At 39.4% G+C, this 14,300-nt stretch overlaps 2 protein-coding genes across 8 annotated transcripts in view; one reads left to right on the top strand and one right to left on the bottom strand.

Moving 5' to 3' along the window:
• Positions 1–14,300, top strand: part of LOC124119939 (anaphase-promoting complex subunit 5-like) — a 136,100-nt gene that overhangs the window by 38,216 nt on the left and 83,584 nt on the right. The gene's annotated exons all lie outside the window — the stretch shown is intronic.
• Positions 734–13,782, bottom strand: LOC124119936. 5 transcript variants are annotated; one of them, XM_048389925.1, is made up of 4 exons: positions 12,905–13,782; positions 4,574–9,232; positions 3,862–4,513; positions 734–3,501 (listed from the first exon to the last, which is right to left on the bottom strand). In XM_048389925.1, the coding sequence occupies exons 2-4, from the start codon at positions 8,365–8,367 to the stop codon at positions 3,346–3,348; spliced, it is 4,602 nt and encodes a 1,533-aa protein (XP_048245882.1). In that variant the 5' UTR covers positions 8,368–9,232; positions 12,905–13,782; the 3' UTR covers positions 734–3,345. The 5 variants fall into 5 exon arrangements, with proteins under 5 accessions (XP_048245882.1, XP_048245883.1, XP_046338574.2 ...); XM_048389926.1 differs by having other exon boundaries at positions 4,694–9,232; XM_046482618.2 differs by having other exon boundaries at positions 3,862–6,554; positions 6,714–9,232.

The raw sequence follows: 14,300 nt of genomic DNA, 5'->3' as shown, positions 1-14,300 counted from the left end.
CACCCTAATGAATTCAGTAGTAAATGTAGTAACTGGGTTTGTCAGTTTGTACTTCCATCATGTTTTTGTGGAGAAGGTTTCATTTGTTTCTTGAACTTCATAGAAATTGTGTTTTGCAGCATTATATTCTGTTTCTTCAGGATATTTTGCATTTACGTCAAGTAGATGCTCCCCTTCTGCCTTTTACTCCTTACAAAATTTTGAATATTTTCAAATGTATGTGTTTGTGTGATCAAATTTCACTGTTGTTGACATAATATACACTTCATTTGCTGGGCAGGAGACTTGGCCAAGTCAGTGGCAAACTCTTCTTTTTTTTACAATTTCTATGACAAGTTCCACTTCGGTTGAAAAAGGTTAGGGTTTGTTTAGATTTAATTTTGTCATAAATTCTGCAACAGGGGCTGGGGATATCCCCATCTTTGTAATACCAATATGAGTGCTATGTAACTACAATAATCTTGAATGCAACGTTAAATCAAGTCTGCAGGGTTAGAAACTAACAGTTTTTGTCCACTAGTCATTATAATGATAACATGTGGCAAAACCCTTAAAATGGGCCAATTTCTAGTAGTCCTTAGGATACCTTTACTATTGGGCAGTTTGGTAAGGACTACAGGACTAGTGCCAATTTCTAACGCTGAGACTGCAGGAAACACGGACTCCTGACAACAGTGTAGAGAACTAACATTACAATGTTTCGGGATGTTTACCAGGTGGAACAAGAGACAACTTGAACAATGTGTACAAATTTATTTACATGGAACTGAAGCATTAGATTGTCTCATTATAATCAGATCTTAGTTCTCGCTACCGCTAATAAAAGATCTGAGGACATCCCATTACGGGTCTCGTCAGAATGACTTTTTGTCTGACCAATCAGAGTGTCCCTTACCAGATCCGGAAAGCGACAGTTGAAATGTGTTTAGATCATGCAACCTCAAAAAGGTTAACACTGGGTGTTCTGTATGACAGCTAAGGGCTTTACAACTGATTGTTTTCAAAATCACCGACTGACGGTCGTTGTGTGGGATAAACATTTGAATGAAAGCATAGACCGTGGGAAATACTGCCATACAAGCCTTGCTACCTGTTTGACATTCCAAAATATTCTTTTGTATGGTTTTCAAATTTTAAATAGAGATCTGTGTCAAAGTTTATATCAAGCATAGTCTAGAAGGGGATTCGACAGTTTGAAACTAGTTCTATATTGCTCAAGAAAGCTGCTTTCTGATTGGCTAATGTTGACTTTTTGTTAGTCATTTCATTGGTTGGTCAAAGTTCACTGAAGGTCGTTCTGACATGACCTGTAATGGGATGTCCTCAGATCTTGTAGTGAGAACTAATATCTGATTTTAATGAGATTGTATATACAATTCGAAACATCAACATCAGAAAACAGTCAATCAGGAGATAAACATACAGTGTTTTCAAAGTACTGCTAGGTTGCCTGTAGATTTAACCGCGCTAAAATGAATTTGGAACAGAACGCTTAGCTTGAGGTTTCAAATGTTGAATTTAGCGCAGTTAAATCTACAGGTAACCTGGCTCTACTTTGAAAACACTATGTTTTTCTCCCTTCTACCCTGACTAAATATAACATGAACTCTTTGGTGTTTGCAAATATATTGAGTGAAGCGGCCTGGGTTGAGTCCAGTGTTTTGAGTGGGCTGTTGATCTGAAGTAGGGAATCACTGACAACAGTCTTCAAACAAAATATGGTGCTCTATATTCTCAATCTGTTGTTTACAACATAATACTTCACTCGAACATATGACAGGCATTGAAATCACATAAGCATGGCAACTTGGTAGCTTACCAAGGTGCCATGCTTATATGCTTTCAATACCTGTCATATGTTCGAGTGAAGTATTACAGTGTCAACAAACTGATTGAGCATATACAGCGCTATTTTGATTCCGACCATGTTAAATTAATATTTGAAATCTCATGCTGCATGCTCTATGCCAAATTCAGTTTAGTGCGGTTAAATCTAATTGATAGCACAGTATGTTTATCTCCTAATTAATGTAGTAAATTTGGGACCTTGATTGTGGTCCTGTGATGACCGTCCAGTTTTGAGAGATACCTCTGTATATATATATTTATGAAATTTTACTGAATCCAAGATGGCCGCCAAAATGACTTAATCTTCAAAAAATGTCAAATGTTAAAAAAATATTTGTCCACAATATCAGTATCATTTGCTCATTACAATCATTTAAATCAAATATGGCTTCAAAACAATTCCAAGTAATGCTTTACTGAATGTATAAGCTTTTGGTACTAAAATTGTGGTCCTGTGATGACCGTCCAGTTTTGAGAGATACCTCTGTATATATATATTTATGAAATTTTACTGATTATTCATCAGAAGTTTTGTTGTTGATATCTCACACAAGTGAAATAACAGTGTGTTTGTGTGTGTGTTAGTTGATTAACGTCACACTCAGCAATATTCCAGCTATATGACAGCCACCTGTACTAATGAAGTCTGGACCAGACAATCCAGTGATTGACATCACGAGCATCAATCCACACTGATGGGGTACGATGACATTCAATCAACCAAGTCAGCGAGCCTGACCACCTGATCTGTTGGGCCGCCTCTTATGACACGCATGGATTGCTGGGGACAAGTTCTACCCTGGAACAAATGAAGTTTTTTCATTAAGACATAGAAGATATATAATTAGCTGTAGAAGTATTGCCAAATATTAATACATGTGAAAAGTACTGCAGAACATATTGTGACACCTTATTTTTCAATACATCAGTACTTTGATGTATTGTGACAACTTAAAGACTTCAAGTGCGATAGGGTACCCTGTGGTTAAAGCGTTCACTCGTCACGCCAAAGACACAGGTTCGATTCCCCACATGAGTACAATGTGTGAAGCCCATTTCTGGTGTCTCCCCCCAGCCACTGGGATATTGCTGGAGTCAGGTTGTTATCTAAAATATAGTCATAAAATATTGTTTGTATCTCTACCATGTCTGAATCGAATGAATATAAGGAGGAAGGATTGCGATAGCCAATGTTCACATCAATAAATGAAATAAGATTTCTAAGACAGGGTAAGCAGCCTCTATAAGTTGATTTTTGAGAGTCTGTTTGGAAGTCCAAGCATTTATGGCCAGATTGTTTGAGCACCATGTTGTTCACTCACCCAAGGTATTCAATAAGTTTGAGACACCTGGTGTCTCCAGTTCCACAAGCTGTGACTGACTCAACTATATCCTCCTGGTTCACAGTGTCACGGTTCACAGATCCTCACGGCAGCTATGACCAATGTCAGAGGAGATGAGGATGAACGTGTCTTGAAGAGGACACCGAATTGTCCTCTAGAGTTCCTCATTCTGTTTCACCTTCTCCTCGATGTCCCCCTCATCTTCATCTTCCTTGCCTCCTTCTTCCTCACCTCCATGTGACACTTCTTCAATGGAGGCAGGAATCACAAATGTTCTTAGTTTGGATTCTTGTATCAAGTCCTTTCCATCCTAGAATTATTGAAAGTTGGTATGTAAGTTTAAATTGCTTCAACCTAGTGGAACATAAAGTGCTGGCTAGGACGTGGTCAAGTAGGCCTTTGCTATTAATGTCATCATCAGATTACCCTGATGCCTGTAAAGGACTATGTACATCAACCACAGGTAGCAGATGCTGCACTGTTTGAAATGAAGGGTGTTCCTGGGGCCCTTGAGGTTTTAATCTCGGGACCTTCTATATCTTTCCCTGTTAGCATCTGGGCTCTGACTAGGACACTAGGACTTTCATACTTAATTAACACAACATTGACAAGTGATTTACTATGACTAGAAGTTTCTGATATGAAATACAGAAATAAATGAACTACTTACCCTTAAATAAACTTCAAATTGATAGTTCCTTGTAGTGTCTCTGTTGGACCCTGAGACTGATCTGTTGTCTAAAATGTCCTGTCTTTCTGGGTCCCATGACAGTCCTTCATTGTATCGTTGCCTGTGTGTACGGTCTTGAGGTTCTTCATTAATATATCTTTGTGTACCTCTGACTTCTGATATCTCAAGATCATTATAAATTATTTTAGTTGTTTTTAGTTCTTCCTTATGGTGTTGTTTGAAGTCTTTGCTCTTCGATGATGCATCATCACCTGTTCCTGGTCCTGGTCCAGAGGCATCAGTGTGCCCTGAAAGATCTGCAGCATTATAGAATGGATTGTCAGGCGTTGGCACGTCAGCAGGGTAACTTTGGGCCCTACGTGAATCTTGTGCATGGTCTATGGCAGGTACCCCTGAGAAGAGTTCTTTGAAATTTACTGGTTCAGACATATTTGTTCTTGGTAGGTCAGATTCAACTTCAGTTGATGGTTGTACAGGAGGATCAAGTTGAGTAGACTGAGAGGAGCCATGCTGTTGACTGACTTTGTCTGTCAGATTAGTGAAGAGATCTTCCCAGAAGTATGGCATGGGTGCACTTACTGAGGGTATTTGTGGTATATCTGTGATTTCTTCATGACCAGAATCCAAAGACCTTTCTAAAGGATCATGTTCTTGTAGTTTTGTGGGTATTTGGTAACTGTCATCCAAAGACCTTTCTGAAGCATCATGTTCTTGTAGTTTTGTGGGTATTTGGTAACTGTCATCCAAAGACCTTTCTGAAGCATCATGTTCTTGTAGTTTTGTGGGTATTTGGTAACTGTCATCCAAAGACCTTTCTGAAGCATCATGTTCTTGTAGTTTTGTGGGTATTTGGTAACTGTCATGGCCATGTGGATGTGTGAATTCTTGATCACTGTGCTGAGGATGTGTGTCATCTCCAGTTTGTTCAGATTCTGACATTTCTTCAGCTGTTGATCTCTCGTAGTAGTAGTCTTGTAGTTTTGCAGGTAAACTGTACCTTTGGTAAACTGTGTCTTGTTCTTGGGGCGGACCAGGCACATCTGCGGTTTGTTCCCTACCAAGTGTTGCATCAGAACCATCTAACTGCAGTAGCTCTTTACCAAAGGAAAGATCAGGCCTACCTTGTGTTTGTGGCAAAGGCGAGGTGTTTTGACCTTGGTTGTGTGATTGAATTGATTCTTGCTCTAACGATTGGCTGTGTGGTTGTTGAGCAGGTGCAGACTCATATGGATGTTTTAGTTCTCTGATTCTGCCTTTGTTGGAGTCAACACTAGGATCAAGCTTGCTGTCTGGTCCTTCTGTAGTAATAACATTTGATGGATCAGTTTCTCGCGATAGTTTTTCAGAAACATATTTAGTCTTACTCTTATCAGCTACATCTTTGGCCTTTCCAGATAAATCATTCATGCTTGGAATGTCATTCTCAGCATCAAACCAGGACTTGCCCTGAGATCCTGTTTTGATGTCTGGATTTAATAGATGCACATCATTTTCTTTCTCATCAAAGTAACTTCTGTGGGTTGCAGAGTCTCGGTCAGAAACTTGCTTCATATCCAGAATGTAGCCTTCATCATTTTGGGAGCGAGATGGCACCGGTGTTTCCGCAACACCAGGCCTGCTGTCTTCAGCAACATCTGGTCTTCCTTCTTCTGTACCCAGCCCTCTTCTGTGTGACCCCTGGACAGTGTTTCTACCAAACTCAGAACCAATTGCTTCAGTCAGCAATTGCATGCGTTGTCTGAGATCAAATGCTTCTATTGTGTCAGCCAGCGTGAGGTTTTTCAAGATTGTTGACAAGTATCTGAGGCTTGAGGATGGTAGTGCTGCTTCTATTGTGTCACTCAGCGCAAGGTTTTTCAGCATTGTTGACAAGTATCTGTGGCTTAAGGATGGTAGTGTTTTCTGCAGATTCTGAAGAAGATCCTCAGTTTGTTCAAGTGCATGCTTATCATTGCATCTTGTATTTCTGCTTTCATAAGCCTGTCTATGTAAGCTACACATTTCCACTATTCTGTCTGTCATGTTTAAGACAGTGTATGTGGTGATACCACTATCAGTTGCTGAATGACCAGATGTGATTGTAGATGGGTCTGGTTGTGGTAAAACAGGGGAGAGAGACTCTGTTGTACAGGCAATATCTTCAGAATCACTTTCTCCTTCTGATAATAGGTCCTGTATGGCTGCCTTAGGAATTGTTTCCTTTGGATCAGTACACACAGGAATTAAACATTGACAATTCTCATTGTCGTGTTGCACTGGTATAACTGATTTTGGACGGGTATTGTCAGGATCCTGCAAACAATTTTCATTCTGTTTTAATATTTCTCTGTCTTCCCCTTTGAACGTATTGATGTAAGAGCATCTGTTGGCTTCTAGACCATATGACACAGGTTGGTCAATAAGGTAATTGTATATAAATGAACCAGTGGTCTTTTCTGTTGTTAGGCCATCAACCCATGTCTGGTCCTGTTTGGCTGAAGTTCTGTGGGGCTCAATTGTTTCCTTTTCAGATGTATTTACTTCACTCATTGATTCTGAGTCACAGTCACCAGTGACTACTTTTGGATGTGTTTCATCTGGATTGTTAAGGTAAACATGTTGTCTTTGTAAACTGTCTTCAAGTCCACTGTCAAAATCTTTGACTGATATGATTGTCTTAGAATAAGTGTGGTCTTGTTCTGCAACTTTAGGGTCTTTTTTTAATGTCAAATGTTGGCTGGTGGCAATATTGTGATTCAATTCATCAGCTTGAATTACCACTTTTGGGACAGTATTGTCTGGATCCTGCTGCAAATTATATCTGTTTTGTCTTGATTCTCCATCTCTGCTATCTTCAATTCCACTATCTGAATTATTGTCATGTACAACTCCCTTTGGGTGAGTTCTGTCTGGATCCCTGCTTCTGCTGGTGAATCCTGTTAGAGATGTTTCTGCAAGAGTCTTGGGGTCTGTCCTTTCTGGATCTGCAGGTTTCCTTTGATTTTCATTTCTGTGTCCATCCTCTTCCTCACATGGCTTAAATGTGTTCTGGTCACACTGGCTGCTCTCTGTTGATGAATCCAGACCAGGGACATTTGTCAAGCCTGCATCACAAGAATCCTTTCTTAAAGTCAAATGTCGGCTGATGGCAATATTATGATTTAATTCATCAACTTGGATAACCAATTTTGGGACAGTAATGTCTGGATCCAGCTGCAAATTATATCTGTTTTGTCTTGATTCTCCATCTCTGCTATCTTCAATTCCACTATCTGAATTATTGTCAAGTACAACTCCCTTTGGGTGAGTTCTGTCTGGATCCCTGCTTCTGCTGGTGAATCCTGTTAGAGATGTTTCTGCAAGAGTCTTGGGGTCTGTCCTTTCTGGATCTGCAGGTTTCCTTTGATTTTCATTTCCGTGTCCATCCCCTTCCTCACCTGGCTTAAATGGGTTCTGGTCACACTGGCTGCTTTCTGTTGATGAACCTCGCCCAGGGACATTTGTCAAGCCTGCATCACAAGAATTCTTTCTTAAAGTCAAATGTCGGCTGATGGCAATATTATGATTTAATTCATCAACTTGGATAACCAATTTTGGGACAGTAATGTCTGGATCCAGCTGCAAATTATATCTGTTTTGTCTTGATTCTCCATCTCTGCTATCTTCAATTCCACTATCTGAATTATTGTCAAGTACAACTCCCTTTGGGTGAGTTCTGTCTGGATCCCTGCTTCTGCTGGTGAATCCTGTTAGAGATGTTTCTGCAAGAGTCTTGGGGTCTGTCCTTTCTGGATCTGCAGGTTTCCTTTGATTTTCATTTCCGTGTCCATCCCCTTCCTCACCTGGCTTAAATGGGTTCCCACAGTCTGGAGAGGATACAAGACTTGGCCAACTGATTTCACCTCTCACTTCAACTGTATCTGGGTTCCCACAGTCTGGAGTTTCAGAACATATCTGGTCATCAATCAATGAACTAACAGAGGACACATAACTTGGCCAGCTGATTTCACTTCTCACTTCAACTGTATCTGGGTTCCCACAGTCTGGAGTTTCAGAACGTATCTGGTCATCAATCAATGAACTAACAGAGGACACAGAACTTTGCCAGCTGATTTCATCTCTCACTTCAACTGTATCTGGGTTCCCACAGTCTGGAGTTTCAGAACATATCTGGTCATCAATCAATGAACTAACAGAGGACACAGAACTTGGCCAACTGATTTCATCTCTCACTTCAACTGTATCTGGGTTCCCACAGTCTGGAGTTTCAGAACATATCTGGTCATCAATCAATGAACTAACAGAGGACACAGAACTTGGCCAACTGATTTCATCTCTCACTTCAACTGTATCTGGGTTCCCACAGTCTGGAGTTTCAGAACATGTCTGGTCATCAATCAATGAACTAACAGAGGATACAGAACTTGGCCAGCTGATTTCATGCTCCTCGTCACCTGCATCTGTGGTCTCATGGTCTAGAATGTCAAAAGATGTCTGGTCATCCATTATACCCTGAGTAATTGCCGAAGAGAATGTAACTGTGCTACATCATGCACATGGGCTACAGAATCAGCACACACCATCTTAGTGACTGCAATGGGAGGAGAGCAAGTCTGTGGCAAGACCGGAAAGTCAGAGCTGGTCTGCTTTTTGTGTGTATGCTTGGATGTTTTGTACTCCTGGTGGGGATTCTGGTTGAGAATTGGTCCCCAGCAACCTAGGCTGGTTGGAACATTGGTCACATGGTCATATACTCAGGCTTAGTGACTTGGTTGATTTAATGTTGTTCAACCCTGATGATGCTCATAATATCAGTCATTGATTTAAAAGGGCTGTCATAGAATAACAAACAACAAACAAAGAAAGTACTCCCTGCCTAGGCAGACTGTAGCCAATGGGATAAAATGAGTCTGTGGCTTCTCAGTGTTTTGAGATAAAAATAATGTCTGTCTCACTTTTCCTTGTAAGCAGAACAGATGGACACAGCTTCTGTTTAGGGTGGGAATGTTTGGGTGGTCAAACTCCCTATCCAGGAAGATCATCCAGGAGCTGCGAGTCACATCGTGCAGTTCTCCTTGACACAACCGACAACACTACCCCTTCCATCCAACCCTCCAATGAGATATTAACCTAATCACCTGGATAATCAATGAAGCCCATTTCCATGGTAAACCCATGACGAAATAGAGTAAAGATTGGTTCCATTTTGTTGGCATTAAGGTCAGATTTCATATTTCAGTGGTTAATGGGTTTTTTAATGGCAAGATGAGATGAGAAGCCTGGTGATAATGGTGCCAGATGTTGGCTTCTTTCACTGTCTTCATACACAACACAGAGATGACCAATGAAGGCGGGTCGCTGTCCAAGAACCCTGTAAAACAATATAAGTTGTAGCAGGATCACGAGGGGTACATGGGGTTTTATGCATCCTGCGTTAGGTTATCTTACCCACATGTTTTATTGTGACGTTGTAAAAGAATTAACACAAATTCAAAATTGATAGAAAAATTGATAATTTGTTCTATGTGACGTGACTTCCTTTGACCCTGGAAAAACATGCAGTATTGAAGCAGGGTATAAGGGATTTATTCTGCCTCTCAGATATCAACATGCAGCCTTTTGTATTGAAGCAGGGTATAAGGGATTTATTCTGCCTCTCAGATATCAACATGCAGCCTGACTTCCTCTTGGTGGGGGAAAAGAGATTTAGTCTCCCACTGAAAAATTTATTACCCTCCAAAGCAGGTTACACAGTGTTTTATCAAGATCACATGGACCAATAAGATCTCATCATTCTGACGGAGGCACGGGTGGCCCAGTCGTCTAAGGCATTGCAATTCACTGTGCAGAATTGTGTCCCTTGGGCACGCCAGAAACCTATGATTGTGGGTTCGAATCCTGGTTCGCCCCGATTATGTTTCTAGGTTTGTCAGCACCATACCTGTACTTGTTGGTTTCACCGAAGTGGTAAACATCTCAGACCTGCATCACTTTGGGCTTTCCTCCCACATTAAGCTGACACACCACGATATAACTGTAATACTGTTAAAAGCGGAGTTAAACCCAACTCACTCAGTTATCATTCTGACATGGAGACATGATAATAACATTAATAACTGAGCATTTCAGGCCAAACAGAATTTAGCTCAAAGGACACTTCAGCTTGGAAAAAGCTTGTAAAGTCCTTTGCTTTGTTTTGGAATGACATAACCTTATCATTGGATGAGGTGCTGAAGGAAATTGGCAGGAATCAATATCAGTATTGGTTACTCACAACCAAATGTTTTCCCATAGACTTCTATAGTAACGTTATGATTTCTTTTTAAATAACTAAGCATTCAACAGCTATTACCTGTATGTGTGTGCACAGTTTGGCCTTAGAGCAGCAATAAAAAAATAAAAAAATGACTAGCTTAGTCAGCTCCTTTTCCGAGTACCGGAAGCTAAACACACCATCCCCAGTTTCGCACCAAATGTCACCTACTTGAAAATAGCTGTGGTCACATTCAGCATAAGTCATCATGTTGAAAAAGACAGTACTAAATAAAGAAAAACATGGTCAGTTTTAATAACTGGATGGATGTACATTTGAAAGACATAAAAATCTTACAGAATACCCTCCAATCACAGCCTGCAGATATCTCTCGATCTACACTGAAGGCTCCCTACGAAAACCGCACTGTCCAAACTGGTTCTGATTTGGTGTAGTAGAACCTGTAGACAAATCAGAATATATTTGCACTTGTCAAATCTGTGATTTATGTATTGTATATATATATATGTAGCTTCTCAGAAAAAAATGGAAATTGGATTAAACTTCCCTACTTGTTCCTATCCAGCATGTCTATATGGCACCAGAATACATAGTTTTGATGCACAGAAAGAGTTGTGAGAGTTTAAGGATGTACACTTCATCAATGTTTTACAAAAGGTATTTCTGTATTAATAAAGAAGTTTCTACCTTCATGCACTGACCATGGGAGTTAATTCATATTTCATAAAAGAAGGGGGTCAAGGGTCAATTCTATAAATGATTGAGGCTGCATAGATCATATCACCCTAAAATATTTTTTCGACTAAAAAAATTGAACAAATCTTTAAACCTCAAAACCAGTTACAATCCATATTTAAAATTGAGTAGTGGTCTGTTGTTTGCCTTACTTTGCTGACATCATCAGAACATATCAGAGTCTGCTTCATTCATGGAATATGGTTTTGACACTCATGACATGATGCGATTGATATTGTTTGAGATTGCTCGAACTTACACCATCCATTGTTTATATAATTAAACACTCAAATGGAAGGAAATTACACTTAACTCTATTGATTTGTTTAGTTAAGACTTAAAATACTCACAGGACATCAAACATCCTTACTGTTTAATGTTTCAAGGTGGCTAAACTTGCTTATTTCAGTTATTTGCCAGTTTCAATGAAACAAAGTTACAATTCCATATAATTTTGAAAATGTACAGCTTATCCTGACATAAATGTAATTCTTTTTATTCACAATATACAGTGTCATGCAATGCCAGCTTAAAATAGTGTTTCTTTCCAATAATTTATGGGTTTATAGGGGAATGAAAGATACAATGCATTTTACTAAACAGGGGAGATAATTCAGTATTGTCAAACACTATCACATTCTTTACAGATGATTTCAGAACCATAATGCTACATTCCAAAAGAGCCAGTGGATATTATTTGCATCTAAGCAGGTTCTGGGACTGGTGTATAGCCCTTATTTCATGTTTGCAAACTGAAAAACTGCACAGTGGCATTAAGGGAGCACTGTTAGAAATGTCTCGTGCATGAGGGTGATCTTATTATGGCACTTGATAGTGAGCAACAGAGGAACCTCAAGTGGACTGGGGTTCTTAAATGTACTTAATGTACCTACATGTCCAAGTTCCACAACTTCTACAAGGTAATAGAGCACAGCGAGGCAAAACAAGGGTTGTCGATCACACACTGCCAACACCGGACTTCGGATCAGCTTCTCCAAATGCCAAATTCGATGTCGAAACTCCTACTTCTTCTGCATGAGTGCACATATACCTCCCCAGTCAACATCAGGCATGCGAAAAGCTGAAAAAAGTGTTCAGACAATATCAAATGGCAAAGCAGTTTGGATATAACAGCCAGGAGTCAGTTCTTGAGGGGACAAAATAATTATTTGAAAGTCATATGAGTGAAAAATAAGTCTGTTTTAAGAAACTTAATAGAAAAATAGCATCATTCATTCACACAAGAGCACCTAACAGAAAGATATATTGGTATGCTACATTGTTTACTGTAAATAAGAGGATGTGTGACATATTCTGCTGTCAGCAGTGTACATGCTTCATACTCAAGATAACGGCATCGCGTAACTTGACTGGCCAGCGATTGACATAAGGCAGAAATTGTTGTGGCAGTGGTGACTTTATCCTAATTTGTTGTCAAATTCATCAGTTTCAACAAATTCAGAAGGCAGGAGGAGGGCTTATTGGACAGAGGTACCCTGGGGGGTTCGTGCTGAGTTTGACCACAATACGAAGCAACATTCATTTCCAGGTCATCCAAATGCTCCATTCAACCCAAAATGTCCCCAACTTCACTGTCATTATTTTTAAATTTGCCTCCATGGTGTATCCATGGTGAAATATAAACAGAAAAGCATGTAAAGTATGAATTACTGAAATGTGCACCCTACAGGTTACACACAACCAAATGTTTTCCCATAGACTTCTATAGTAACGTTATGATTTCTTTTTAAATAACTAAGCATTCAACAGCTATTACCTGTATGTGTGTGCACAGTTTGGCCTTAGAGCAGCAATAAAAAAAATAAAAATGACTAGCTTAGTCAGCTCCTTTTCCGAGTACCGGAAGCTAAACACACCACCCCCAGTTTCACACCAAATGTCACCTACTTGAAAATAGCTGTGGTCACATTCAGCATAAGTCATCATGTTGAAAAAGACAGTACTAAATAAAGAAAAACATGGTCAGTTTTAATAACTGGATGGATGTACATTTGAAAGACATAAAAATCTTACAGAATACCCTCCAATCACAGCCTGCAGATATCTCTCGATCTACACTGAAGGCTCCCTACGAAAACCGCACTGTCCAAACTGGTTCTGATTTGGTGTAGTAGAACCTATTGGGTAACTGCAAATATAGACATGCCTTGAATTCAGGAAACATTTTAAGAATTGAAGTCTGTTAAAAAGAAGCTTCAGAAACTTCGTACCTACCTACCAATCGGATGTACATAATGTGTTTTTATCAACAACAAAAAATTGTCCCTGAAATTTTTTACAAATATGTGTGATATTGTCCGGGAAAAGAAGATATCATCTGCTACAACATTTCTTTGTTGGAATGTTTTTTTAAGGAAACATATTTTGACTCATACTTTTATTTAACCTATATCCTGCTGTATTGCTTTCACACTTCTTACCCCTGCCTGCTGGATTAACTTTAGCATAAGGCGCTGTAAAAAGGGTGTGTTTGTGTGCTTTCAAACAGTCGAGGCTTCATTAAACATGGGATGAATGAACCAATATTTCTCACATTTATTCCTGATAAAAAATATGCATTAATATATAAAACTATCCTGGCATTTTTAAACATACGGAGGTTAAGATCAAAACAAACATAAAATTTGTAAATTTTCTTGAATTTACATGAATTACGTGATTGAATGTGGAATGCGTTTCATATTAGGAACTATTACGAGTCCAAATTTACTACCCGCTTACCCACTCCCCTATTACCCGACCCGACCTGACCCGACCTGGTACCCACTGTAGGTCTCAAAAGAGTGTTACTAAATGTCGGATTGGGATATTTTTTACCATAGCCCTGGCAAAGCGTATTTAGATACGTGTATTAAACAATCTGGTCATGCATACGCTGGAGTTGACTCAAGTTATATCTTTATTCAACCATCTGGAAAGTCCGAAGGAATGGGTGCATAGAAAGAAATGCGAACATTAGTGACTTGTGGTGTAACCATGGAGTTCCAGATCAGTTTTGTCATTAAACAATATATCACGTGACTAACCATGGGTCGAGGGTAGTCCTGTGGGTACCCGGGTCCTTCTCAGTACCCACCCGACCCGGGTACCCGAGTTACCCTTCCCAGCCCTATTAGTAACCTGTATAAATCGTTAATTTGCACTATATTCAATAATTATTTCCATTATTTCAATAATCATATATCCGATATCATAAATGTAACTGAGCTTAAATATACTGAACGCCAAACAATGGTGCGATGGAAAATTATGAACCATTTCAGTAAATTTATTATCCAAACGTCAAACAGAATAAAAACATATTTTTCATGTCAGTTGCAGAAGTGAGAATATTAGGGTTAATCTAATGTGTCATGTGATAAAATATGCAGGATACTATAAACAACCTATAAATATTCACTTATCCAAA

This window comes from Haliotis rufescens, unplaced genomic scaffold (genome assembly GCF_023055435.1).
Source record: "Haliotis rufescens isolate VD_foot unplaced genomic scaffold, xgHalRufe1.0.p SCAF_8, whole genome shotgun sequence".
NCBI lineage: Eukaryota > Metazoa > Mollusca > Gastropoda > Lepetellida > Haliotidae > Haliotis > Haliotis rufescens.
The sequence above is the reverse complement of the archived record's forward strand: the minus strand, read 5'-3'. Positions and strand labels throughout refer to the sequence as shown.